Source organism: Eptatretus burgeri, chromosome 11 (assembly GCF_056783735.1).
Source record: "Eptatretus burgeri isolate ZD-2024b chromosome 11, Ebu_testis_v1, whole genome shotgun sequence".
NCBI lineage: Eukaryota > Metazoa > Chordata > Myxini > Myxiniformes > Myxinidae > Eptatretus > Eptatretus burgeri.
This window is the reverse complement of record NC_140971.1, coordinates 98625232-98650154: the sequence shown is the minus strand read 5'-3', so window position 1 is coordinate 98650154 and position 24923 is coordinate 98625232. Positions and strand designations below refer to the sequence as shown.

Genomic DNA, 24923 nt, shown 5'->3' with positions numbered 1-24923 from the left:
ACTACCATCAAGAGGGCTTGAAGCCATTAGATGTGGTGAAACGGCACGAGCGTGGGGAGCATCTCGTAGATATAGGTCACATTTTCGGGCTGCCTTCCTCCCCCTTGACAGTGCGGGCAATTGTTACTAAAGCCGCAAAAATAAAGTTAAGTGCTGAAAGTGTGACACCAGGAAGTGTTGTTAGAATTATGAAGATTAATGGAGAAACTCTGTCGTACTTGGATCTCAGATAAAGGTCATCTGTCCTAAGTCTCAGATGCCCCAAAATGAAGATGAAGTAAACAAAATGTGCTCATGAGTTTGATGATGATCCAGGCTGTCCAGACTGCTCTTTATATGCTCCAGGCACGTTAAGCCCCTGTAAGGTCGACGGCACAAGACAGTCAGTTCTATGGTGGTTTCCAACTGGTGTCTCCAAGGTCCAGTATGCGAATCCAGGCTTGGCCTGTTCACCAGACTAGGCCAAATCGGGGTGTTGGGCTCTGCAGGCAGATCGATGGGATCACAAGACGTGTCGAGCCGTGCAGTGAGTAAGGACAGTCCGAGGCTCCGTGACTGGACTCCGGATGAACCTGTCTGACCTCATAAAGTCGATCGCCGACTCCCCTCATGCAGTTCCTCTTGCCTTTCGGGGCGGGCCTTTTCACAAAGCCGTTCCCAGACCGACAAAGCAGCCGGTTCCTTTTACAGCAGATCGCAGATTCTCACAGCCACCCCCAGACCGACAATGCAGCCAGTTCCTTTTACAGCAGATCGCAGACTCGACACTAGCCGTTTCTGCCTTGCCTTCTTGGGGCTCGCTCTTGTCACGAAAGCATCCAGTTCCTTTTGCCTTTTGGGGCTGGCCTTACGGACCGCCTACGGGGACACGTGATTGGTCCATCGCTCGAGACTGCAGCGGCTCTCCGCCAATGGGTTGCTGGCACGTCTCGTTGACTGACTCTGACAGAGCGCTGGGCGGGGGCTGGTTCGGAGGGGGGAAGGAAGAAGAAGAAGAAGAAGAAGAACGGCGCCTCCTCGGTACACCACCACTGTACCAACAATGGACAGCCTGCTACACCTCCCGACACACATGTAACGTCCGATTACCAAACAACCTGGCTAAACATGCATTTAAGGGGAGATCTGGGCTAATCCTATATTTAATAACCCACCAAGGGCCCATTTCCGCAACAGTATTGTAACGAATCTGGAAGCCTTTTGCACACAGACAGCAGTCCCCCGTGGCTTAGTTATTTCGAAAAGTATGTGTTTATAGTTAAAATCCCTCCTTCTGTCTAATGGGAATTTCGTGTGTACGCTACGAGTTATTTTTTTTTAGTTAGGTTTTTATACAACAACGGCACCGTCCCTCACTCAACCCGGTCGCCATTGCCCACGTGTTTTTGGCTGAAGGCATGGGCGGAGCCTCCATCGCCTCAGATCCGACTCCGCCCCAGAAAGGTGAGAGTTGGCCCGTCTACCATAGGCCTGTCCAATGAAGAACGGCCAGCGAATCGCGCAATGGAACCATCCAATCAGGAGGCGAGTGGCGAGGAAAGAAACCCCTCCCATCTCAAGAGAGTAGAGCAGTGATCGTGGCGATTGCTTAGTGTCTGCGGTCTTGGTGGCGATTGGCTTCGTCTGTGGTCGTGGTGGCTTGGTCTCGTTTGTGGGCCGTGGACTTTGGGTTGTGGGTTCGAGTCCCACCGTGGTGGTTTGGAGTCGGTGTGACCGCACGAGTCGGGAAGGTACCCTAGTCAGGCTCTGGTCCCCAAGCTCGCCTTTCCCTCCAGGGCTGAGGACCCAAAATAGACCCACGAGGTCCATTTCGTGTGTGTGTGTGTGTGTGTGTGTGTGTGTGTGTGTGTGTGTGTGTGTGTGTGTGTGTGTGTGTGTGTGTGTGTGTGCGTGCGTGCGTGCGTGCGTGCGTGCGTGCGTGCGTGCGTGCGTGCGTGGGTGCGCGTCGCCGTCCTGTAACTAGAAACTGTTAAGTACTTTTCGCTAACTGTACATCGCTTGCATTTCTTTTTTTCAAATAACTCTGCTCTTTGTGTGCTCCCCTCCCCGATTATTTTACTTTACTTATTTGTTACGTTTTTAATGATTTGTTACGTTTTTACTGATTCGTTACGTTTTTCCTGGTTAGTTCTGTTTTTACTGATTTGTTACGTTTTTCCTGGTTAGTTCTGTTTTTCCTGATTCGTTATGTTTTTCCTGATTCGTTACGTTTTTACTGATTCGTTACGTTTATCCTGGTTAGTTACGTTTTTCTCTTTCATTACGTTTTTACTGTTTAGCTCCGTTTTTACTGATTCGTTACGTTTTTACTGATTCGTTACATTTTTCCTGGTTAGTTATGTTTTTCTGTTTCATTATGTTTTTACTTATTCGTTACGGTTTTTTCCTGATTCGCTATGTTTTTCCTAATTCGTTATGTTTTTACTGATCCGTTACGTTTTTACTGATTCGTTACGTCTTCATTGATTCGTTACTTTTATTTTTATTTTTTACTGATATGTTACGGTTTTTTCCTGATTCGTTATGTTTTTATTGATTCGTTACATTTTTACTGATTCATTACGTTTTTACTGATTCTCCTGATTCGTTGTGTTTTTTTCTGATGTGTTGCGTTTTTCCTGGTTCGTTATGTTTTTCTAATTCATTACGTTTTTACTGATTCGTTACGTTTTTCCTGATTCGTTACATTTTTACTGATTCGTTACGTTTTTTTTTTCCTGATTCGTTACGTTTTTACTCATTTGTTACATTTTTACTGATTCGTTACATTTTTTTTCCTGGTTATGTTTTTCTGATTAATTACGTTTTTACTGTTTCGTTAGTGTTTTTCCTGATTTGTTATGTTTTTACTGATTTGTTACATTTTTCCTGGTTAGTTATGTTTTTCTGATTCATTACGGTTTTTTTACTGATTCGTTATGTTTTTACTGATTCGTTATGTTTTTACTGATTCGTTATGTTGTTACTGATTTGTTACATTTTTACTGATTCGTTACATTTTTCCTGGTTAGTTATGTTTTTCTGCTTCATTACGGGTTTTTTCCTGATTCGTTATGTTTTTACTGATTCGTTACATTTTTGGTGATTTTTTTTTTTTTTTTTTTTTTTTTTTTACTGTTTCATTATGTTTTTACTGATTCGTTACATTTTTACTGATTCTCCTGATTCGTTACGTTTTGACTGATTCGTTACATTTTGACTGATTCGTTACATTTTTTTCTGATTCGTTACATTTTGACTGATTCGTTGCATTTTTTCTGATTAGTTACGTTTTTACCGATTCGTTACATTTTTGCTGATTCGTTTTTTTTTTGTTTTTTGTTTTTTTTTACTGATTCATTACAGTTTTTTCCTGATTCGTTACGTTTTTTTTTTTTTTTTTTTTTTTTTTTTTTTTTTTTTCTGATTCGTTACGGTTTTTTGCTGATTCATTACATTTTTACTGATTCTCCTGATTCGTTACATTTTTACTGATTCGTTACATTTTTTCCTGGTTAGTTATGTTTTTCTGATTAATTACGTTTTTACTGTTTCGTTACGGTATTTTTCCTGATTCGTTACGTTTTGACTGATTCATTACGTTTTGACTGATTCGTTACATTTTTACTGATTCTCCTGATTCGTTACGTCATTACTGATTATTTAAGTTTTTACTGATTCTCCTGATTCGTTACGTTTTTACTGATTTGTTACATTTTGACTGATTCGTTACATTTTTTTCTGATTAATTACGTTTTTACTGTTTCGTTATGGTGTTTTTACTGATTCGTTACGTTTTTCCTGGTTAGTTATGTTTTTCTGATTCATTACGTTTTTCCTGTTTAGCTCCATTTTCCCTTGTTTGTTACGTTTTTGCTGATTCATTACGTTTTTCTGATTCATTACGTTTTTTTTCTGTTTAGCTACATTTTCCCTGGTTTGTTACGTTTTTACTGATAAGTTAGATATTTTTCATGTGCAGACACTTGTTTCCTCCAGCACATGCAAGCCATGTGCAATTGATAGCAAAGCGAGAAACCCATTTTTATGCAACAGATTTTAACGGTCGCTTTGAAAAGAAATATAATTTTCAACATTAGGGAGGTGGCAGGGGTGGAGGAAGAGACAAAAACACCTACTTCATAGTTCTTCAAATAATTATTTTTCCAAACAAAAGGTATAATCAGTTCCTTTTTGTTTTTTTTCCTCCCTTTTAAAAATATGGACAAAAGCAGCTGGCTGATTCGTTGCGTTTTCCCTGATTCACGTGCTATGCCTGGTGAATCATAACACCTGCTGTGTTATGAACGCCTGCTATGAAAGAGATTTACCTCAACCGCCAGTTTTTATGAAGAACACTGATAATTGAGTCCTGAATAATGAGTGTTTTCCTACCTCAGGTACCCATAGGTTTTATCCTGATACATTGGAGAGTGTTTTTGAATGCTGTCAATGGCTGCTTAAGTGGAGATTGCCACTGCAGGAATTATGCAGCTTGGTACTGGTGTGATCTTCCTTGTTTTTCCAGGTACAGGAATTCTGCTCCAAGCCACAAATGGGACCTTCTGAAAAAGCCCATATTTCAGAATGGGGTGGAGACTTTCAATGAGTGGGTCTGCACATGGGCAGGTTATCTCATCACTAAGGTATGCACATGTGCTGGTTTCAGGTAGTTTTACCACCCTGCTGTGCACATCATAATGGAAGCTTCAGCATTTTGATTCTGAACATATGGAAGATGCTTCTTTACTGTTGTGGTAATGTGATTGTGCAGTAGGACATGTGACGCTGAGTTCACAAAGTGGCATTGTGATGTTGCAGGTGCGCCAACAACCTGCTCAAGCAGTGTTTGCTGCTTGTGCCATGATCGTGCGTTATGATGTGACACTAACGCTCTTCCTGTTGCCACACATCCTTGTTCATGCATTGATCGATGGTGTTACCAATGAGGCTGATGAGGTGAATCCTTCTGTGTCATGTCATTGGCTTCGTTGAATGAGAATTACAGAAATGATTGAAACGTCATTCCTCTTAATACCTTTTCGATGGCAGGTATTTGCAGAAGTGATGGCAGTGCTGATGCAGGAGGACGTGCAAGACAGCAGGCCCGGCATTGTAATGTCCGACCGCAGCCAAATGAGTGCGCAGACGGTTTTTTCTGTGCTTGACCACCTTACGCAGTGGACACGGCACATCTTGCACAGCCAGCAGAAGCCTGGAAAAGGCAGTGGGTCATTGGCAGGTAAGCTGAAGTATGTTACCTCCGTCATCGAAGGTAGATGGAGGATATGTTTTCATTATTGTTTGTGTTTGTTCCTTTGTTTGTGAGCAGGGTATTTCAAAAAGTTATGGAGGACAGGTTGGGTGTGTGATTGAGATGAATTGATTTTATTTTGGTGAAGATCTAGATATGAGACTTTAAATTTTTCAAGTGTTTTTTTATCATTGAGAAATGGAGCCGAAAACGATATATCGCATGATATTTCAAAAAGTTGAGGATGGATTATGACAAAACATGGTCGATGAGTTGGGTAGGTGACAATAACCAAGCTGATTCGATTTTGGTTGAGGTCTGAAAAACGTAAACTGTTCAGATTGGCAGAGGTATGTGCTCTTCCGAGTGTCATTGTCGTTCCTCCTGTTTTGGTACCGAGTCTTTTTTTTGTGTGTGTGTGTGGTTACTATGCAGTGAGAAATTAATTATTGGTTCTGCAAAGGATTTCCACATATGATGGAATGCCTTTGAAAGCATGAAGACTGAGATCAATAAGTGCATTAGAAACTGGAACACTAAGTGGAGCACATATCTGTGCCAGGCTGAACAGTTTACGTTTTTGTAATCCCACTGATGGTCCAGATCTGCATTTGGACCTGAACCAAAATCTAATCGGCTTGTTCTTCTCACTCACCCAACCCATCCACAAAGTTTTTATTTTTTTTTTATTTTTTTTTTATTTTTTTTTTATTTTTTATTTTTATTTTTATTTTTTTCTGTCATAATCTGTCCACAGCTTTTTGAGAAATCATGCTACTGTGTATTGTCGGACCCCTGCATTCGCAGTTCCGTTATTCGTGTACCCCGCATATTCATTGTTCATACAACGTGTGTTGCCTCTGCATTTGCGACCCTGTGCTTCACGATTTGGTGTTGTTTTTTTTCGCTTTTTCGTGGGTGTATTGGTGTTTTTTTGTTTCGCAGGCGTATTCATGTTTTTTTTTATTTGTTTTTTTTTCACGGATGTACTCGTGTTTTTTTTTTTAATTTTTGCGGGTGTATTTATGGTATTTTTTCGCAGGTGTATTCGTGTTATTTTTTGTTTGTTTTTTCATGGACGTATTCGTGTTTTTTGTTTTTGTTTTTTCATGAATGTATTCGTGTTTTTTCTTTTTTTCACGGACGTATTCGTGTTTTTTTAATTTAATTTTTTGCGGATGTATTGATGGTATTTATATTTTGCGGGTGTATTCATGTTTTCTTTTTGTTTTGAGGGTGTATTCATGTTTTGTTTTTTGGTTTGAGGGTGTATTCATGTTTTTTTTGGTTTTGAGGGTGTTTTCATGTTTTTTTTTTTTGTTTCGCGAGTGTATTCATGTTTTTTTTATTTTTTTTATTTTTTTTTTGTTTTGAGGGTGTATTCATGTTTTTTTGGTTTTGAGGGTGTATTCATGTTTTGTTTTTTGTTTTGAGGGTGTATTCATGTTTTTTTTTGGTTTTGAGGGTGTTTTCATGTTTTTATTTTTGTTTCGCGAGTGTATTCATGTTTTTTTTTTGTTGTTTTTTTTGTTTGTTTTTTTTGTTTTGAGGGTGTATTCATGTTTTTTTGGTTTTGAGGGTGTATTCATGTTTTTTTTTTTGTTTCGCGAGTGTATTCATGTTTTTTTGTTTCGCGGGTGTATTCATGTTTTTTTTTGATTCGCAGGTGTATTCATGGTTATTTTGTTTCACGAGTGTATTCATGTTTTTTTGGTTTTGAGGGTGTATTCATGTTTTTTTTTGTTTCGCGAGTGTATTCATGTTTTTTTGTTTCGCGGGTGTATTCATGTTTTTTTTTGTTTCACGAGTGTATTCATGTTTTTTTTTGTTTCACGGATGGATTCATGTTTTTTTGTTTCGCAGGTGTATTCGTGTTTTTGGTTTCGCAGGTGTATTCGTGCTTTTGGGGGGGGGTGGTTTCACGGGTGTATTCATGGTTTTTTTGTTGTTTTCTTTTTGTGGTTATATTCATGTTTTTGTTTTTTTCGTGGGTATATTCATGGGGTTTTTTGTGGGTGTATTCATGTTTATTTGTTTTTTCACTGGTAATATTCATGTTTTTTTTCCATGGTTATATTCCTGTTTGTTTTTTTTTCACATTTTTTCATTGGCGTATTCGTGTTTATTTTTTTTAATTTTTTTTTCCGTGGGTTTATTTTTTGTTGGCATATTTGCGTTTATTTTTATTTTTCCTCCAGCAGGCATATTTGTGGTGCTTTTATGGGGGGTGGGGGGGTTCAGTTTTTTTCATGGGACTTTTGATTTTTCTCTTATGAATCACAAACCACTTTGAATCTATACCCCTTTTTCCCATTTAAACAATGCCCGGCATTCGTGGATTTGACGTTCACGGCATTTTTCAGGAACGTATCCCCTACGAATGTCGGGGTCCAACAGTACAGTATATAGTTTTTGGCCCCATCCATCAATAGTGAAGAATCACTTGATACTAAAAAAAATTATCGTATCCAGATCCATATCCGGATCTTCATCAAAATCTAATCAATTTGTCCTTTTCACACCACCAACCTTCCCACCAAATTTCATCTGAACCCATCCATAACATTTTGTGATATCCTGCAAACAAACAAACAGACAGGCAGGGGAGTAAAAATAACCTCCGTCTATCACCGATGGCAGAGGTAATGAGAGAACTGCCCAAAGAACAGCTGGAGTAAATTGAGGAAGAAAATTACTTCCTTGATCTTTATATTAATCTTTACCACATTCCTTGCAGTTGAGAAGAGTCCTGAGTATTTGAGAGTGAATGAGTTCATGAACCGAATACCACAGCGTAGACTTGCAGTCGCCTCGTACTGCTGTCAGGCCTATACGCGTTCGCTCATGCACTTCGAGATCTTTTTGCAGCAAGATGGGACAGATATCCAGCAACACTTGGGCTTTCTTCAGGTCCTCTATCTGTCCCTTGTTTCTTCATACTTGTTGATTTTATTTCCTTCACATATCTTGATTTTTTTTTTTTTGTTAACTTTTAAAATATCTGAGTGACATTGTTTTCCTCAGTAAACGAGGTGGAATAACTTTAAGAAACTGCTGAACCTTATTTTTCAATCTTGAGGTTCAATACCTGTAACATAGTCCTGCTTGTAGCTGTCTCTTCCAATAACTAATTGGTTGATTGTATTTCCTAAATTAATAAGAGGCAGGATATGAAATTGTGAATGTAGCATTGCATGTGTATTTTTTTTGAACGTGTTGTGTATGGCATTTAGACACTATACATGGCGATGGACGAGGCAGATGGCGTAGCGGGAGTGACAGCTATGCGTCGTGGTGATCCGACCCTAGATGAACAAACGCTGGAACATGAAAGCATCGGACAGCTTCGTGATGCCACCGCCTGCTATGAAAGAGCAATTCAACTCGAACCAAGCAAAGCAAGCTCTGAGCAGCATCCTCCACACCTATTACACACTACTTTGCGAGAACACCATAAGTACGAGGTCCTTCTGACCTCACCTTGACTTTTCTTTCCCCTCAGATCTCTCACCGCCGTGGTTTGCTCAGCTGCTTGCTTCAACTTGGTGAGCTCTCCACCGCTTTCTCCGTTGTCAATGGCATCCTGGCGACAAAGTATGTATCGCGTGTTTTTCTTTAATTGATCGTCTAATCTATTGATTGCATTAATGATGAAATGTTGAAAATGAAAACTTTTAGAACTTCATGAGAACTTTTGGAATTCAAGTTAAACTTTTAAAATTCAAGCATTTTAATCATTTGACCAGATAGCATCTGGTTTGTTAGCTGTGCGTGTGTGTCGCATGCGTCAGTGCAGTTATAGCGGTTATCATATTTATTTTGGATGTTTGTTGGTTTTTGTTCAGGCCAGAATGGTCGGCTATGCTCGATTCTTATCGGGTCGAAGCTGCCTGGAAGCTTGCGCGCTGGGATGATCTTGAGAGTTGCCTAACCAACGGTACGTCTTCTTGCTTGTGTGCTGTTGCAAGTTTGAAGTTGTCTGTTGCAGCTCGGTTGTGGGATTTAGGTAGGTAACTGAGTTTACAACATCCATGATTCATGTTCACTTTAGATCTGCAATCTGAGGGTTGGAACATGAGCATTGGCCGCCTGTTGCTGTCTGCCAAGCAACATGACAGAGATTCTTTTCAACGGTTGCTGCAAACGGTTCGTGCTGAGCAGATGGTGCCCTTGTCTGCTGCTAGCCTCGAGCACAACGCCTATCAGCGGGTGTACGAGAATGTTGTAAAGTGAGGGCCAAGTTTACTCTACCACTTCTCCACCTTCCAATTCAGCCCTGATCTAAGTTGCTTTGGAATCAGTCGACCAGAGTTACTGTTAATTTCTGCATTTAGTTTTTCCTTGTACTGTTGGCTTTTTAAAAAAAAGATGAGATCTTGGAGGCTCAGAATGAACTTAATTCTGCAGAGAATGCTGAGGTGTCATCCAATCTTTGTGGCGATTTTAGATGTGTGGCTCACCCAAGACGTATCGTGAGGCTGACGAGTGCCAGGAACTGTACCTTTTATAGGCTTTAGCTGGAGAAGTAAACTGGGAGTTCCAATGCTGATCCTTGCTTCGGGACAGAGCATGGGATTTTTCTGTATTTAAAGACATTTGGTTCCCATCAATGGGGTTTTCCTTCCTGTTTGAGAACACAAACTGGATGATGTTGAATTGGATTATTTGAGGCTTGAAGCAATGATCTAGTGACTGAGAGAAAGCAGTGTGTTGAAGCTGGTGTGGAAGTATCCTTCCTATCCTCGCTATAATTCATGGGCTAGTGTTTGTTACTTGGCAAAACAAGTTCGAATTGCAAACATAACCCGTGGGAGTTCATTCGTACAACTCTCAGGTGAGCGATAGCACGGATGACAGATAGTTTTGAGATTTGGTACAATTTTTGTCGCATCAGAAAAAGAAAGCAGAACACCTCACAAGAGTGATGCTAGTTTCATATCATCATTTGCGACTTAATTTTGTGTCGGGCATCGCCCAGCGCATATAATTTATTTTTTTTTTAATCACAATTTTAAGAAAATGGGCCGAAAGGGCTGTTTCTCCGTCCAAATGGCCGAAATGGCACTTTGGGCTCGGTTATTGCCTGGGGAATGGTCTCTTGAATATACCTGTCAAGTTTGGTTCGGTTCCGTCCACTAATAACCGAGAAATAACAATTTTAAGGAAATGGGCCAAAATGGGCCGTTCCTCGGCCCGAAGGGCCACAATCGCACTTTTGACTCCGTTAATGCCTGCACATATGTGTCTCGTATATGCCTGTCGATTTTCATCGGATTCTGTTCACGAATAATGGATAAATAGACGTTCAAATGAACTGTACACAAAAGAGAGAATGAGAGCGGCGCTTAGACCCCGTGGGGTAAAGAAAAATTTACCAAGTATGTATGTTTGTATGTTTGTATGTTTGTTTGTTTGTTTGCTTGTTTATCTGTCCGCTCGTCTACAGCCCAAACCGCTCAGCCAATCGTTCTGAAACTTTCGGAGATTGTAGGTACTGTTCCTGTGATGGTCGATCGACAGTTGACGCAAGGTCAACATCGGTCAAATTTCTAAAATTGTCAATTTTCATCCAATTGATTTGAAATTCAGAGGATTTGCACCTTTCATCATTGAATTCATTTACCAATTATTTGTGAGGTCAGCCGAGGCCAAAAGGTCAACTTAGGTGGAATTTGTAAAATCCTCAATTTTCATCTGATTGACTTGAAATTTGAACAGGATTTGCATAGCAGGTCCCTGAATTCAACCACCAATTAAATTTGAGGTCAGCATAGGCCTAATTTCTAAAATTGAGAGATTGGTCCAAAAACTATATGTATGTATGTATGTATGTATATATATATATATATATATATATATATATATATATATATATATATATATATATATATATATATATATATATATCTCATGATACCTCAAAAAGTTGTGGACGAGTTTTGACAAAACCATCTGGATTAATTGGTGAGGTGACAAGAACAAGTGGATTAGATTTTGGTTCAGATCCAGTGTATCCAGTGGGATACAAAAAGGAAACTGTTCAGCCTGGTGGAGGTAAGCGCTCTGCTGAGTGCCATTCTACTTTGTTCTGTTTTGCTAAGTGTCACTCTGAGTGATTTTTCATTGTTTGTTTGTCACGCTTCTCCTCCTACAGTTATGCACCAATTGCATCCAGACTTGTTGCAGAGGATCAGCATGACCCCAATTAGTGCATAGGGGTGTTTTTTTTATCTTTGCCAGTGGTCTTCGGAGAGGTGGGCAGGGATGCATGAAAATTCTCTCTGTAAATGTGTATCGTTCAGCGCCGCCTCCGGCTGGGGGAGGGGATTACAAGTCTCCACCATTTACAGTATGTACAGTATTCCTGTCCCCATGTTTTCCATTGCAGTGAGGTGTTTTGTATTATATGCAGTAGTTATGTTTTTGTTATATATATATATATATATATATATATATATATATATATATATATATATATATATATATATATATATATATATATATATATATATATATATATATATATATATATATATATATATATATATATTTTTTTCGGGAATGATTGAGGCAGCTGTCAGTTGCCTATACACTGCCCAAATACAGGTGTGTGTCAAGAACATGTTGCATGCTTGGAACAAGATTGCCTGTAGGGCAGGTACTCTGCTAGTTTATAACAGTGGGGTACACTTTTTTATGCCTCCACAGTTGAAGGCGCTGAGTGAGGCATTATCCTCATGGGTTGTCCGTCAGTGCGTGCACAGTATATTTTTTGTTACCACGATAACTTGTGAACCGCTATGGCGATTTTGACCAAACTTGGTCAAAATATGTACTATGATGTCAAAATTAACTGATTAGGTTTTGGGTTCAACAGGTCAAAGGTCCATGGTCATGTGACCTTCAATTCAAAATCTTTCTTTGCACAATAACTTGTGAACCACTGAATGGATTTCAACCAAACTTGGCACAATTATGGACTGTGATACAAAGGTGAACCATTTCAATTTTGGGTTCAACAGGTCAAAACGTTTATGCACCCTTGGAAAATCATTTTTAAGATCACAACTCGAGTGAGAAGCATCTGATGTTTTCTCTTCTACTTGTTTCTCTCTTCTCTCTCGCACTCTTTCTCTTTTGACCTTTAATTTTTAGGTCATCTCTTCGAGCATGACCGAATAATATTGGTGTTGAGAGGAGAGGTGACGATCCGTCCGTCCGTCCACAATTAAGTTGAAGCGGGAGATCTGGTCATTAGTGATCCTGATAGAGGTCGATGAGACGTACACAATGGTATGACTTTCAAGGTCACCGAAGGTCAAGGTCACGAGGCCTTTGAAGTTGCGAAAATGACGATTTTCAAATTCTATCTCCTCCTACATTTCTCAAGCGATCTTGAATTTGATTGTGGCATATGGATCTATGGGACAATATCTAAATTTTGTTGGGCCGGATTTTCGATATTCGCTTTCATTTCGGTGTCACGTGACTTCAAAGTTTGCAAAAACTGCCCTACCTTCAGGAGGCTATATATTTTCTCGCAGAGATGACCGTCACTCCTGCACGGGGGTAATTTTATTCACGTGACCTTTAATCGAGATAAAATGTAACAGTGGGTTGACATTTAAGGTGGGCAGAGGCATCTCTAGTGACATGTTCGTGTCAAATTACATTTTCTAGTTTGTTTTTTTTTCCACTTAAATTCTAGCACACGATCACAAACATTCTGACCAGAGTGGAAAATGGACGATTAAAAGTCGGTTTTAAAAAGTCAGTGCTGTACTTTTGTTGTAATTCTGCCACAAGATTTGGGTTTTGGTTCAGGCAAGGAAAGGCAGAAAGAAAATATCAAGATTGTGGTTCGGAGAGAAGGGAGCATTTATAGAACATTCCTAATTGCTCATTGAATCACAAGACGAATGAACGACTCTGAGACAAGGGGAGGGAAAATAAAATTTTGTTTTGAAATTTAAAAAAATGTTTATTTTGAAATTAATTTATTAGTTTGGGGAAAGAGATGAATTGGAGTGTGTCTGGATATAGGGAGGAAGGATCCACACCATGTGGAACATGATTGATTAACTCAAACGAGATATCTGTGATCAAAAAGTGATCGCCAAGGGTAATCCTTCCATGGCTGGGGGAGGCTTTCCGTTGGCCTGCGATCCAATGATGACCATATTGTTTTTTTCAAAAACACCACGTGACCTTGACGTTAAACATTTAAGGATAGAGTGTAAGTTAAGAAAATGTTCCCCCATTTACCATCTATCAACATCATGAAAATCGGAGGAAAATTATTCAAGTTATGATCAAAAAGGTGCTTTTTGTTCATTAGGTCACAATCTGAATAAAGTAGGTCAAGGTCACAAAACAAACATCAGGTGCACAACTTCATTGCAGGTCCACTATTATGATGCAAAACATCTTGAGATGCTGCATTGGCAAAATTGAGCGATGACAAAAAAATGTTAAATTTTTCTTTATTATTATTATTATTTTTATTTTTTCAGACAGCCATTTGACCATGACCTTTGAACTTGGTGGAGCATGATGTAAATGTGCCTTGCTCAAGGCTAGTGTTGTGGCGCTGCAAAGCAAGCGCTCCCCCTAGGCAATGACGCATAACATATAGTGGTCCTGCGACAGTTATTTCATCCGTATCCATTTTAGATAGCCCTTCCCTGATGTCTAGTGGGTTCATGGGACAAAATGCATTGCAAGGGCTTTTAAGCAGGTCTTTATGCTCATCCTCTGTCTATTTATATACCTGAAGTGGTGAAGTTAGGAACGCATCCCCCACTTATCCCATTAATTTTTATAAGAAAAATTGCTTTGATTTTCGTCGGTTCGATATTTATCGCACTTTTCAGGAACGCATCCCCCCCCCCCCCAACGTAAACCAGGGTTTGCATACCATTAAAAATTGGAGCTGCTAATTGTAGAAACAAACCCAATTGGGGGTGCTAGCTATAATAGCAATAAGGCTTTCCTTATCCTATCGGGGGAGGCTTAAATGTAAGAAGAAGTAAGAGACAACCCTACGTTTTATCACAAAGGACGTCTACAACGTTTAGAGAATCGTTTTGGGTGAATGAGGATGTCTAGAGATTGGAATGGAAAAAGAGGAAGGAGACTCGTCGATCATCTGCACTTACTGAGGAAACCTATAAACTGCAGGTATGTGTAAGAGTACCAGAAACTTGAGAACATATCAGGGTGTGTTTTATCCCCAATTTTATATTCATTGTTAATCATCTCATGGCTCACTGGTGGTGAAATTTGCAGACACGACCGTTGCTGGCCTAATTATCAACAGTGATGAAAATCATTACCGTAATAAAGTGGAAAAACTTGTCCAATGGTGTTCTCTAAACAATCTCAAATTCAACGTCGCAAAGACAAAGGAAATATTGTTGACTCTAGAAAAAACGAAACTCCCATTCGACTCTTGGTTATTCACGATACTGAAGTTGAAATTGTCACTTCTTTTCAATTTCGAGCTCATCTGTAATTTAAATTCCAGATAAGGTATTGTTATCGTGTACCATCCGTCCGTCCGTCCGTCTGTCCGTCTGTCTCCTGTTTTGACTTATCCGGCTGAAATTTGGCAGCAACGTTCCTCTCCTGACTGGTAACAGGAATTGTAAAGCTCGTTCCGGTCACACGACTTTGAGTAGGTCAAAACAACTTGGTAAATTTCTTCAAAAATCTTCTTGCAACGACCAGTCAAGAACCACCAGTCAGAATGCTGCCAAATTTGGGTGACAACATTAGGACACAGTCATGTTGTTAAATTGCGGAGGCCATGCCGATCACGTGACCGGAAGTGTGTCAAAATGGTGGTCCCACAAATTCCTTCAAAAATCCTCTTCTCCAGACCCACCAGTCAGAATGACACCAAATTTGAGTTACACATTAGGCCAGGGCCCAGATAAGCTACGGGTCCAGTGGTCCTATTTTTCGGCATACATATTTCCGATGATCTTAAGTGGCAGATGTGCGAAGAGGTGAATAGTTGTTCTTTCTTCAAAGGTTAAAGTTTCAGTGTCGGCTATCTTGTGTTGATCAAGTTTTATATCAGGCAGTGTTAGTGTCCGAACACCGTCTTTCATTGCTTGGTATGGCAGCTTGACGTGGGACAACCGATCCTGACTCAATAGGATAGTAAAGACGGCTTGTAAAATTATTTGGTTCGATGTGCCTTCCATCGAGAGCCTGCACTCCAGTCGAGTTGTAAAAAGAGCGAAAGTCATCATCCGAGATTAGCTTCACCCAGTGCACGACATTTTTTAACTTCTCCCTTCAGCTAAACGCTATCATTCCATCAAGACCAACTGTAATCGCTTGCACGACAGCTTTCACCCCACTGCAATCCACAACCTCGATGAATAAATGTATAAACCTTTTGTATGGGCATCGAAAGAATGGTTATGGATATTTTAAACCATGCCTCCTCATTTCATCACAAAAAGGTTGTCCACGCTCGTCACAATCAATCTATTTCTTATTCACTGTTGTTTTAAAGCATACACTGTCAAAGTACTTCCCATTGTATGTGCAACATATACATATATATATATATATATATGACGATGAACTCGATTGATTGATGGCAATAAAATCTCGGCCGATTGACTGATGGACATTTTTTTAAATTGAAAATAGTCACCAGTAAATATTAAAGTTATAATTTATTGACGATGAATAATTTTCCTGCCTTGTCATTTCAGAATGCATATGCTGTGTGAACTCGAGCACACAGTGTTGGGGATGCTGGATGAGAAAAAGCAAAACTTTCATTGGCAAGCTCGGCTGGATGTCACACAGAACTCGTTTCGTGTTCGAGAACCAATCCTCGAGCTACGCCGTGCCCTGTTGGGTCTCTCTGGGGAGCAGTAAGTCTTGGTTTCTCCAAGTAACAATATCATTGGTCATCCATTTTATCTTTATTCGCTCAGCTTTCTTGTTTCAATCTAAATGATGATCTATCCATCCATCCATGGGGACCACACTCTGTGCAGAGCGTTGGTGCTGCTTAAGCAGTCTCCTTGGCTATTGGGCACAATCCTGGACAGGTCGCCATTCCGACACAGTATACCAACCAGCATGCTCGCACTCATTTTGCTGACCTCGGAAGGATGACAGGCAGAGTCAACCCCACCTGGTATTTATTCAACAGCTGAATGGGATTTGAACTCGGAATCCTCAGATCCCAAGCCCACCACCCTAAGCATTAAGCCAACACCAGGCATAAATGATCATCAATCTCCCCATTTCAATCTGAAGTTTCAAAACTTCAGCTCTTTCACGCCACCTTCCTCTTCTCGCCTCCCATCCCCTGCCAAGAATTTTCCTGCGTTATAAAGGGTTTTTCAACATATTTTAACAATACTACCATTGCATGTGGTCGGTGAGGAAGGACTCGATGGGAGAGTATGTGGCCCCACGAGGACGTCTGGAGAGTCGCAAAGCGAGATTGCAAATCATGAAAAACGATAACCATAATTTTCGAAAAGGTGAAAGTTCGCCAATCAAAAGTAATCAAGGATACTTGTCAAAACTCTAAATTTCCCTCCTGATGTCACTCTTTCAGGCCTGACTTTCTTTCTTACAATTATTCCTTTGTCCCCGAATATTTCTAGATCTGAGATTAAAGTTCGATAAGCAAAAAGGTATGTAATATCGATCTATTTAACAAAATCTATAGCACCCGCTGTGAGTCTGGGAAGACGGAGGTTCGAACCCCGGCCGAGCCATGCCAAACAAAGACAATTGAAATGGAACGTGCTGCTTCCTTGCTTGATACTTAGCATTTGGAAGACAGGACACGAACAAACTACAATGGGGAAGAGGAAATTCTAATTGTATCGCCGAGTCTCAGGAGAAAAGTGACATTGTTAAGATGTTGTCGCTCTTACCAAGAGCGATTTGGGAAGTGACGTCACTTCCCCCAAGCTCAGTGGCTGCGTTGAAGTCAAGTCCGATGATGTTTCATTCCAAACCCAATCATCTTATTTGCTAATTTCAGTGTTTCCTCCCCTTCTGCCTATCCTTTTTTTCCTCCTTGTTCATTCCCTTGATGTTTGTCCCGCTGTCAGTCCTATCTTGCTTTGACATGAGCCTTGCTCCTGTAAAGAAAAACAAAACAAAAACAGATTGCAACTAGAACAGCACTCGGTAGAGCACATAAACCACTAGGTGGAGCACATAAACCACTCGCTCGACTCGGCACTCAGTAGAGCGCCAGGCTGAACAGGTTACGTTTTGTATCCCACTGATAGTCCGTCTACAAGTTTTGGAAATATAGTGCTTTTCGTTTATCGTTTTTGGCCCTATTTCTCAATGGTGAAGAATCGCTTAAAAATTATAGTATCCGGATTCGGATCTTCAACAACATTGAATCAATTCGTCCTTGTCACACACAAAACATGCCCACCAAGTTTCGTCTGAATCCGCCCATAACCTTTTGAGATGCCATGGACAGACAAACGGGTGAAAACATTACCTCCCTTCACCTTAAGCGATGGAGTGTAATTTTTTTTTTTATACATACCTTGGCCCTATGATGATGAAGAATAGGAAATGTGCACAGAGATTCGAGAAAGATGGAAGAGTTTTCACAAATATGAGCAAGATGTTTACATGCAGACAAGTTGGAATATAAACGTGTGTGTGTGTGTGTGTGTGTGTGTGTGTGTGTGTGTGTGTGTGTGTGTGTGTGTGTGTGTGTGTGTGTGTGTGTGTGTGTGTGTGTGTGTGTGTGTTCGTGTTTAACACTGTTTGATTATGCAGAGATGTGAATACTTATTATCACAATAGTAATCAGGCTGGAGCCTTTCGCAGTGTGAGAGGATAGCAAGTAGGTTATATTGTTCGTAGTTTGGCATTAAAATATCTCAACATCATGAAGGCCTTAGCTTAGTTACCTCCCCCACCGAAGGTGAGGGAGGTTATGTTTTCACCCCTTTCTGTCTGTTTGTGATTTGCAAAATCTAAGATTTTTAGCTCGCCTGTTCGAAGAACAGAGAGCTATAGTGATACCCTCGCCGTGAGCGTCGTCGTGAGCGTGAAAATGTTAACGTTTTTGGTGCAAGTTATTTCCTTTTGTAATGTTTTTATCTACCACACTATTTTTTACTGATTACAAATACATATATTGCTTAAAAATTATTTGGATCAGACTTCACTGCAATGCTTTATAAAAAATATTCTTAGACTCGTCTTTTAAAAACGATAAATGACATTGGGTGGCTTTGACACCAACTCTGGTTAAAGTTTATTGGTCAGTCGATTTTGTTATTCTGTCTGTCTGTCTGTCTGTTTGTCGCCTACAAGTCACAATTTTAAACCGATCTTCACGAAACTTCATCACATGCGAGAGTTTGTCATAAGAAAGAAGCCTCTTGTTTTTGTTAAAAATGTCAACATTGGCCAAAGGTCAACAACTTTGGTGAGATTTCTAAAATCCTCAATTTTCATCCGATTGACTTGAAACGTGAAGAGGATTTATATTTCAGGTCACTCAATTCAACTATCCAATAATATTTGAGGTCAGCATCGACCAAAAGGTCAGCATAGGCCGAATTTATAAAATTGTCAATTTTCATCCGATTGACTTGAAATGTGAAGAGGAGTTACATATTTGGTCATTGAATTCAACCAGCAATTATTTTTGAGATCAGATTTATTTAGTGGATTTTGCAAGTATTGTGCTCTGCACGATGTCTTCTTTGTTTGTTTGTTACTTACGAAATCTAAAGATTTTACTTACGAAATCTAAAGATTTCGTAAGTATGTTGATCACTTCCGTCCTCTGTTTGTGTGTTTGTTTGTAGGCACGATAACCCGAGATCAGAAGAAGCTACCAATTCAAATTGCACCACGTGATTCAGGAGGGTGATGGCTAGCGCTGATTAGATTTTGGTCAAAATCGGTCAAAGGTCAAGGTCACAGTGAGGTCAAACATCCAAAAAAAAAGTTATAACTCAAGAACGGAAGAAGCTACCAATGTCAAATTACACCACGTGATTCAGGAGGGTGATGGCTAGCGCTGATTAGATTTTGTTCAAAATCGGTCAAAGGTCAAGGTCACAGTCAGGTCAAACATTCGATTTTTGATGGTTTTGTGCAGAATCATCGTAGAAACTTCTGGTTTGCGTCGCTACCTTCTCTAGAGACAGCTTTTATTAGACAAGGTCAGAGGTCAAGTTGACGATTTCGTAAGTACCAGTCTATGACTGCTTGTTTGTCTGTCTGTCTGTCTGTCTGTCTGTCTGTATGCAGCATATTTCAAAAATTATGGATGGATTCAGATGAAATTTGTTGGACAGGTTCGGTGTGTGACAAGGACGAACTGATTAGATTTTGGTGAAGATCCGAAACCGGATCTGGATGCGAGAATTATTTAAATTTTATAGTGGTTCTTCACCATTGAGAGATCGGTCCAAAAACGATATGTAGCATGATATTTCAAAAATGTGTTGGGCCCGATATGATCTCGTGGATCAGGCGTTACATGGCGGAGGTATGTGCGCTCCCGAGTGCCCTTCTAGTTTACTTGTATTTTCACTTTTATCCATTCATGATATCATCAAAATCTTTGTAGGAATGTTTATCATTAAACACGAGTTAGATGTTGTAAATATCTTTACAACTTTCATCTGCTGAAATAGTTGTCACAATGAACATCATATACAGTGCCTATAGAAAAACTACACTCCCTTTCAAAATTTTCATATTTTGTTGCCTTGTAGCCTGGAATTAAATTTCATTAAATCGGACTTTTTCAACATCGTAACCCACAACTTCCAAGTGAAAAACAAATTTCAGGAAATTAATTTAAAATACAAAACTCGAATATCTTGGTTGGATAAGTGTCCACCCTCCTTAGTTAATACTTGGTGGAAGCTCCTTTGACAACAACAATACCTGTGAGTCTGTTGGGATAGGTCTCTACTAACTTTGCACCACGTGATTGGGCAATATTTTCCCATCTTCTGAACAAAACTGTTCAAATTCAGTGGGGAGCGTTGATGGGCAGCAATCTTCGAGTCATGCTGCAGATTTTTAATTGTATTTTGGTCGGGTCTCTGACTGGGCCATTCAAGAACATTCACCTTTTTGTTCCTTCGTCACTCCAGTGTAGCTTTGGCTGTGTGCTTCGGGTTGTTGTCATTCTGAAAGGTGAACTTCTGTCCCAATTTCAGCTTTGTTGCAGAGGGCAGCAGGTTTTCCTTGAGGAAATTTCTGTGTTTTGTTCCACCAATTTTCCCTTCTATCCTGACCAGTGCCCCAGTCCCTGCTGATGAGAAACATCCCTCTAACACCACCATGCTCTGCTGTAGGACAATGTTCGCACGGTCAGAGTCGATCGGTCCTCATGGACTGGCTCTCGCTCGCGCTCTCTCTCTCTCTCTCTCTCTCTCTCTCTGTCTGTCTGTCTGTCTGTCTCTGTCTGTGTCTGTGTCTGTCTGTCTGTCTCTCACTCTCTCACGTGGCCCTGGCACAAAGGCAGGGTACACCATCTTGGATGTGTGGGATCTCTGGGTTGCTCCTGGGAGATCGATCGATCAGCTGTTTCCGTGCTGCAGGCCTGTTGGAGAGGACTGTCCAGAGCTATACACCAACACACCTTATTTTTTAATCTTTGTTTCTGCCATATTTCCTTTAAATTAAAATTACCTGTTTTCAATAACGTTATGAAAGAACCAATTCAACCACGTCTCTTTAACTTCTGTATGACCTACAGTCACATTTTTAGTAGATTTGTCATTCTTGATATAGAAACCATTCTTTGAAAGCTCCAATTGCATTTTGGTTTAGGCAGAGGTAGAAACAGAAGATGTAAAATGGAATCCCGGTATGTCCTTTCCTTTTTCAGGGCAGAGTTACGGAGTACAGTGGGGGAGTGTTGGCTGCAGAGCGCACGGATGGCACGGAAAGCAGGCTATCATCAGACTGCCTACAATGCCTTGTTGAATGCTCAGGCTGCACGTCTTGCTGGTCTTGCACTTGAAAAGGCCAAGGGTCTTTGGAGCCAGGTTACTTTTGCTTAAGGCATTCACAACTTGTGATTACATTTGTCGGTTGTTTTATAATACTAATGCTGTATTTAAAAACAGCTTTTTGTGTCACAAGGCCGAAATAGAATTGAGATAAAACCGTGTTGAGGAAAAGATTCCCTTCCCGTCTCATTTACATTTCACTCACATTTTAAAAAAACACTCTAAAATTGTTTACAATAGACTGAAGAGCTCTTTCATTTTTTTTTTCTCTTTTTCTTCAAGTAACCCCCTTCCTGGTTAAATTTCCAAAATGCAGGCTGACTGCACACCTCAACTCGACTCTTTTATTCATTTCTCCCATCGACTTCTCACTTTTCTTTCCAGGTCTTCAAGCAAGCAGTGAAACCGTCATCCGTCATTCCCCATTCTGACCCATGATCTTGATTTACCCCCATTAACGCTTCTTAACCCAACTCTCTCACTTGCTTGGAGACGGTGGTTTTCCATTTCAAAAAGTTCCTTTTTCAAAAAAAATCCAAATTCCATTTCATCTTATGAATGGAAGAAGAAGCATTTATTTGTTTACTTGCATTGGAAAAAAAGAATTAAACTTTCCTCAATTCTCCGCAACTAAAATCCTCCACGGTAATGTCATCTGTATTTTGACAATTTTTCACCGTAAAAAATTGTTTCTGCAAAGTTATACGCATGCCTCTGTGTTGAGTGAAACTTCGTTTTCACCGGCAATGGTATTTTCAGGGAATATTTTCACCATACTTTCAACAAATTGGGGTGACTTTCAAATCGAATTTCACTTTGAATGTGTTCCCCAGGAATGGTTAGATAGAGTTTGATTCAGTATTTAGTGTCAGAAATCCAGAGAGAGATTCACAGTGGCGCTCATTCGATAGAGATTCACAGTGCCACTCATTCGATAGAGGTCCGCGGTGGCGCTCTTCCGACGGAGGTCCGCGGTGGCGCTCTTCCGACGGAGGTCCGCGGTGGCGCTCTTCCGACGGAGGTCCGCGGTGGCGCTCTTCCGACGGAGGTCCGCGGTGGCGCTCTTCCGACGGAGGTCCGCGGTGGCGCTCTTCCGACGGAGGTCCGCGGTGGCGCTCTTCCGACGGAGGTCCGCGGTGGCGCTCTTCCGACGGAGGTCCGCGGTGGCGCTCTTCCGACGGAGGTCCGCGGTGGCGCTCTTCCGACGGAGGTCCGCGGTGGCGCTCTTCCGACGGAGGTCCGCGGTGGCGCTCTTCCGACGGAGGTCCGCGGTGGCGCTCTTCCGACGGAGGTCCGCGGTGGCGCTCTTCCGACGGAGGTCCGCGGTGGCGCTCTTCCGACGGAGGTCCGCGGTGGCGCTCTTCCGACGGAGGTCCGCGGTGGCGCTCTTCCGACGGAGGTCCGCGGTGGCGCTCTTCCGACGGAGGTCCGCGGTGGCGCTCTTCCGACGGAGGTCCGCGGTGGCGCTCTTCCGACGGAGGTCCGCGGTGGCGCTCTTCCGACGGAGGTCCGCGGTGGCGCTCTTCCGACGGAGGTCCGCGGTGGCGCTCTTCCGACGGAGGTCCGCGGTGGCGCTCTTCCGACGGAGGTCCGCGGTGGCGCTCTTCCGACGGAGGTCCGCGGTGGCGCTCTTCCGACGGAGGTCCGCGGTGGCGCTCTTCCGACGGAGGTCCGCGGTGGCGCTCTTCCGACGGAGGTCCGCGGTGGCGCTCTTCCGACGGAGGTCCGCGGTGGCGCTCTTCCGACGGAGGTCCGCGGTGGCGCTCTTCCGACGGAGGTCCGCGGTGGCGCTCTTCCGACGGAGGTCCGCGGTGGCGCTCTTCCGACGGAGGTCCGCGGTGGCGCTCTTCCGACGGAGGTCCGCGGTGGCGCTCTTCCGACGGAGGTCCGCGGTGGCGCTCTTCCGACGGAGGTCCGCGGTGGCGCTCTTCCGACGGAGGTCCGCGGTGGCGCTCTTCCGACGGAGGTCCGCGGTGGCGCTCTTCCGACGGAGGTCCGCGGTGGCGCTCTTCCGACGGAGGTCCGCGGTGGCGCTCTTCCGACGGAGGTCCGCGGTGGCGCTCTTCCGACGGAGGTCCGCGGTGGCGCTCTTCCGACGGAGGTCCGCGGTGGCGCTCTTCCGACGGAGGTCCGCGGTGGCGCTCTTCCGACGGAGGTCCGCGGTGGCGCTCTTCCGACGGAGGTCCGCGGTGGCGCTCTTCCGACGGAGGTCCGCGGTGGCGCTCTTCCGACGGAGGTCCGCGGTGGCGCTCTTCCGACGGAGGTCCGCGGTGGCGCTCTTCCGACGGAGGTCCGCGGTGGCGCTCTTCCGACGGAGGTCCGCGGTGGCGCTCTTCCGACGGAGGTCCGCGGTGGCGCTCTTCCGACGGAGGTCCGCGGTGGCGCTCTTCCGACGGAGGTCCGCGGTGGCGCTCTTCCGACGGAGGTCCGCGGTGGCGCTCTTCCGACGGAGGTCCGCGGTGGCGCTCTTCCGACGGAGGTCCGCGGTGGCGCTCTTCCGACGGAGGTCCGCGGTGGCGCTCTTCCGACGGAGGTCCGCGGTGGCGCTCTTCCGACGGAGGTCCGCGGTGGCGCTCTTCCGACGGAGGTCCGCGGTGGCGCTCTTCCGACGGAGGTCCGCGGTGGCGCTCTTCCGACGGAGGTCCGCGGTGGCGCTCTTCCGACGGAGGTCCGCGGTGGCGCTCTTCCGACGGAGGTCCGCGGTGGCGCTCTTCCGACGGAGGTCCGCGGTGGCGCTCTTCCGACGGAGGTCCGCGGTGGCGCTCTTCCGACGGAGGTCCGCGGTGGCGCTCTTCCGACGGAGGTCCGCGGTGGCGCTCTTCCGACGGAGGTCCGCGGTGGCGCTCTTCCGACGGAGGTCCGCGGTGGCGCTCTTCCGACGGAGGTCCGCGGTGGCGCTCTTCCGACGGAGGTCCGCGGTGGCGCTCTTCCGACGGAGGTCCGCGGTGGCGCTCTTCCGACGGAGGTCCGCGGTGGCGCTCTTCCGACGGAGGTCCGCGGTGGCGCTCTTCCGACGGAGGTCCGCGGTGGCGCTCTTCCGACGGAGGTCCGCGGTGGCGCTCTTCCGACGGAGGTCCGCGGTGGCGCTCTTCCGACGGAGGTCCGCGGTGGCGCTCTTCCGACGGAGGTCCGCGGTGGCGCTCTTCCGACGGAGGTCCGCGGTGGCGCTCTTCCGACGGAGGTCCGCGGTGGCGCTCTTCCGACGGAGGTCCGCGGTGGCGCTCTTCCGACGGAGGTCCGCGGTGGCGCTCTTCCGACGGAGGTCCGCGGTGGCGCTCTTCCGACGGAGGTCCGCGGTGGCGCTCTTCCGACGGAGGTCCGCGGTGGCGCTCTTCCGACGGAGGTCCGCGGTGGCGCTCTTCCGACGGAGGTCCGCGGTGGCGCTCTTCCGACGGAGGTCCGCGGTGGCGCTCTTCCGACGGAGGTCCGCGGTGGCGCTCTTCCGACGGAGGTCCGCGGTGGCGCTCTTCCGACGGAGGTCCGCGGTGGCGCTCTTCCGACGGAGGTCCGCGGTGGCGCTCTTCCGACGGAGGTCCGCGGTGGCGCTCTTCCGACGGAGGTCCGCGGTGGCGCTCTTCCGACGGAGGTCCGCGGTGGCGCTCTTCCGACGGAGGTCCGCGGTGGCGCTCTTCCGACGGAGGTCCGCGGTGGCGCTCTTCCGACGGAGGTCCGCGGTGGCGCTC

The 24923-nt window shown here is 43.8% G+C and overlaps 1 protein-coding gene across 1 annotated transcript in view; it reads left to right on the top strand.

Annotated features, from left to right (window-relative positions):
* Positions 1–24923, top strand: part of ATR (ATR checkpoint kinase) — a 104085-nt gene that overhangs the window by 42468 nt on the left and 36694 nt on the right. Inside the window, exons 27-36 of the mRNA XM_085847982.1 lie at positions 4508–4625; positions 4801–4938; positions 5032–5221; positions 7971–8143; positions 8467–8631; positions 8736–8827; positions 9079–9170; positions 9285–9462; positions 15967–16131; positions 21117–21276. Of these exons, the coding sequence (XP_085704108.1) occupies positions 4508–4625; positions 4801–4938; positions 5032–5221; positions 7971–8143; positions 8467–8631; positions 8736–8827; positions 9079–9170; positions 9285–9462; positions 15967–16131; positions 21117–21276 (1471 nt within the window). The remainder of the gene's footprint in view (positions 1–4507; positions 4626–4800; positions 4939–5031; positions 5222–7970; positions 8144–8466; positions 8632–8735; positions 8828–9078; positions 9171–9284; positions 9463–15966; positions 16132–21116; positions 21277–24923) is intronic.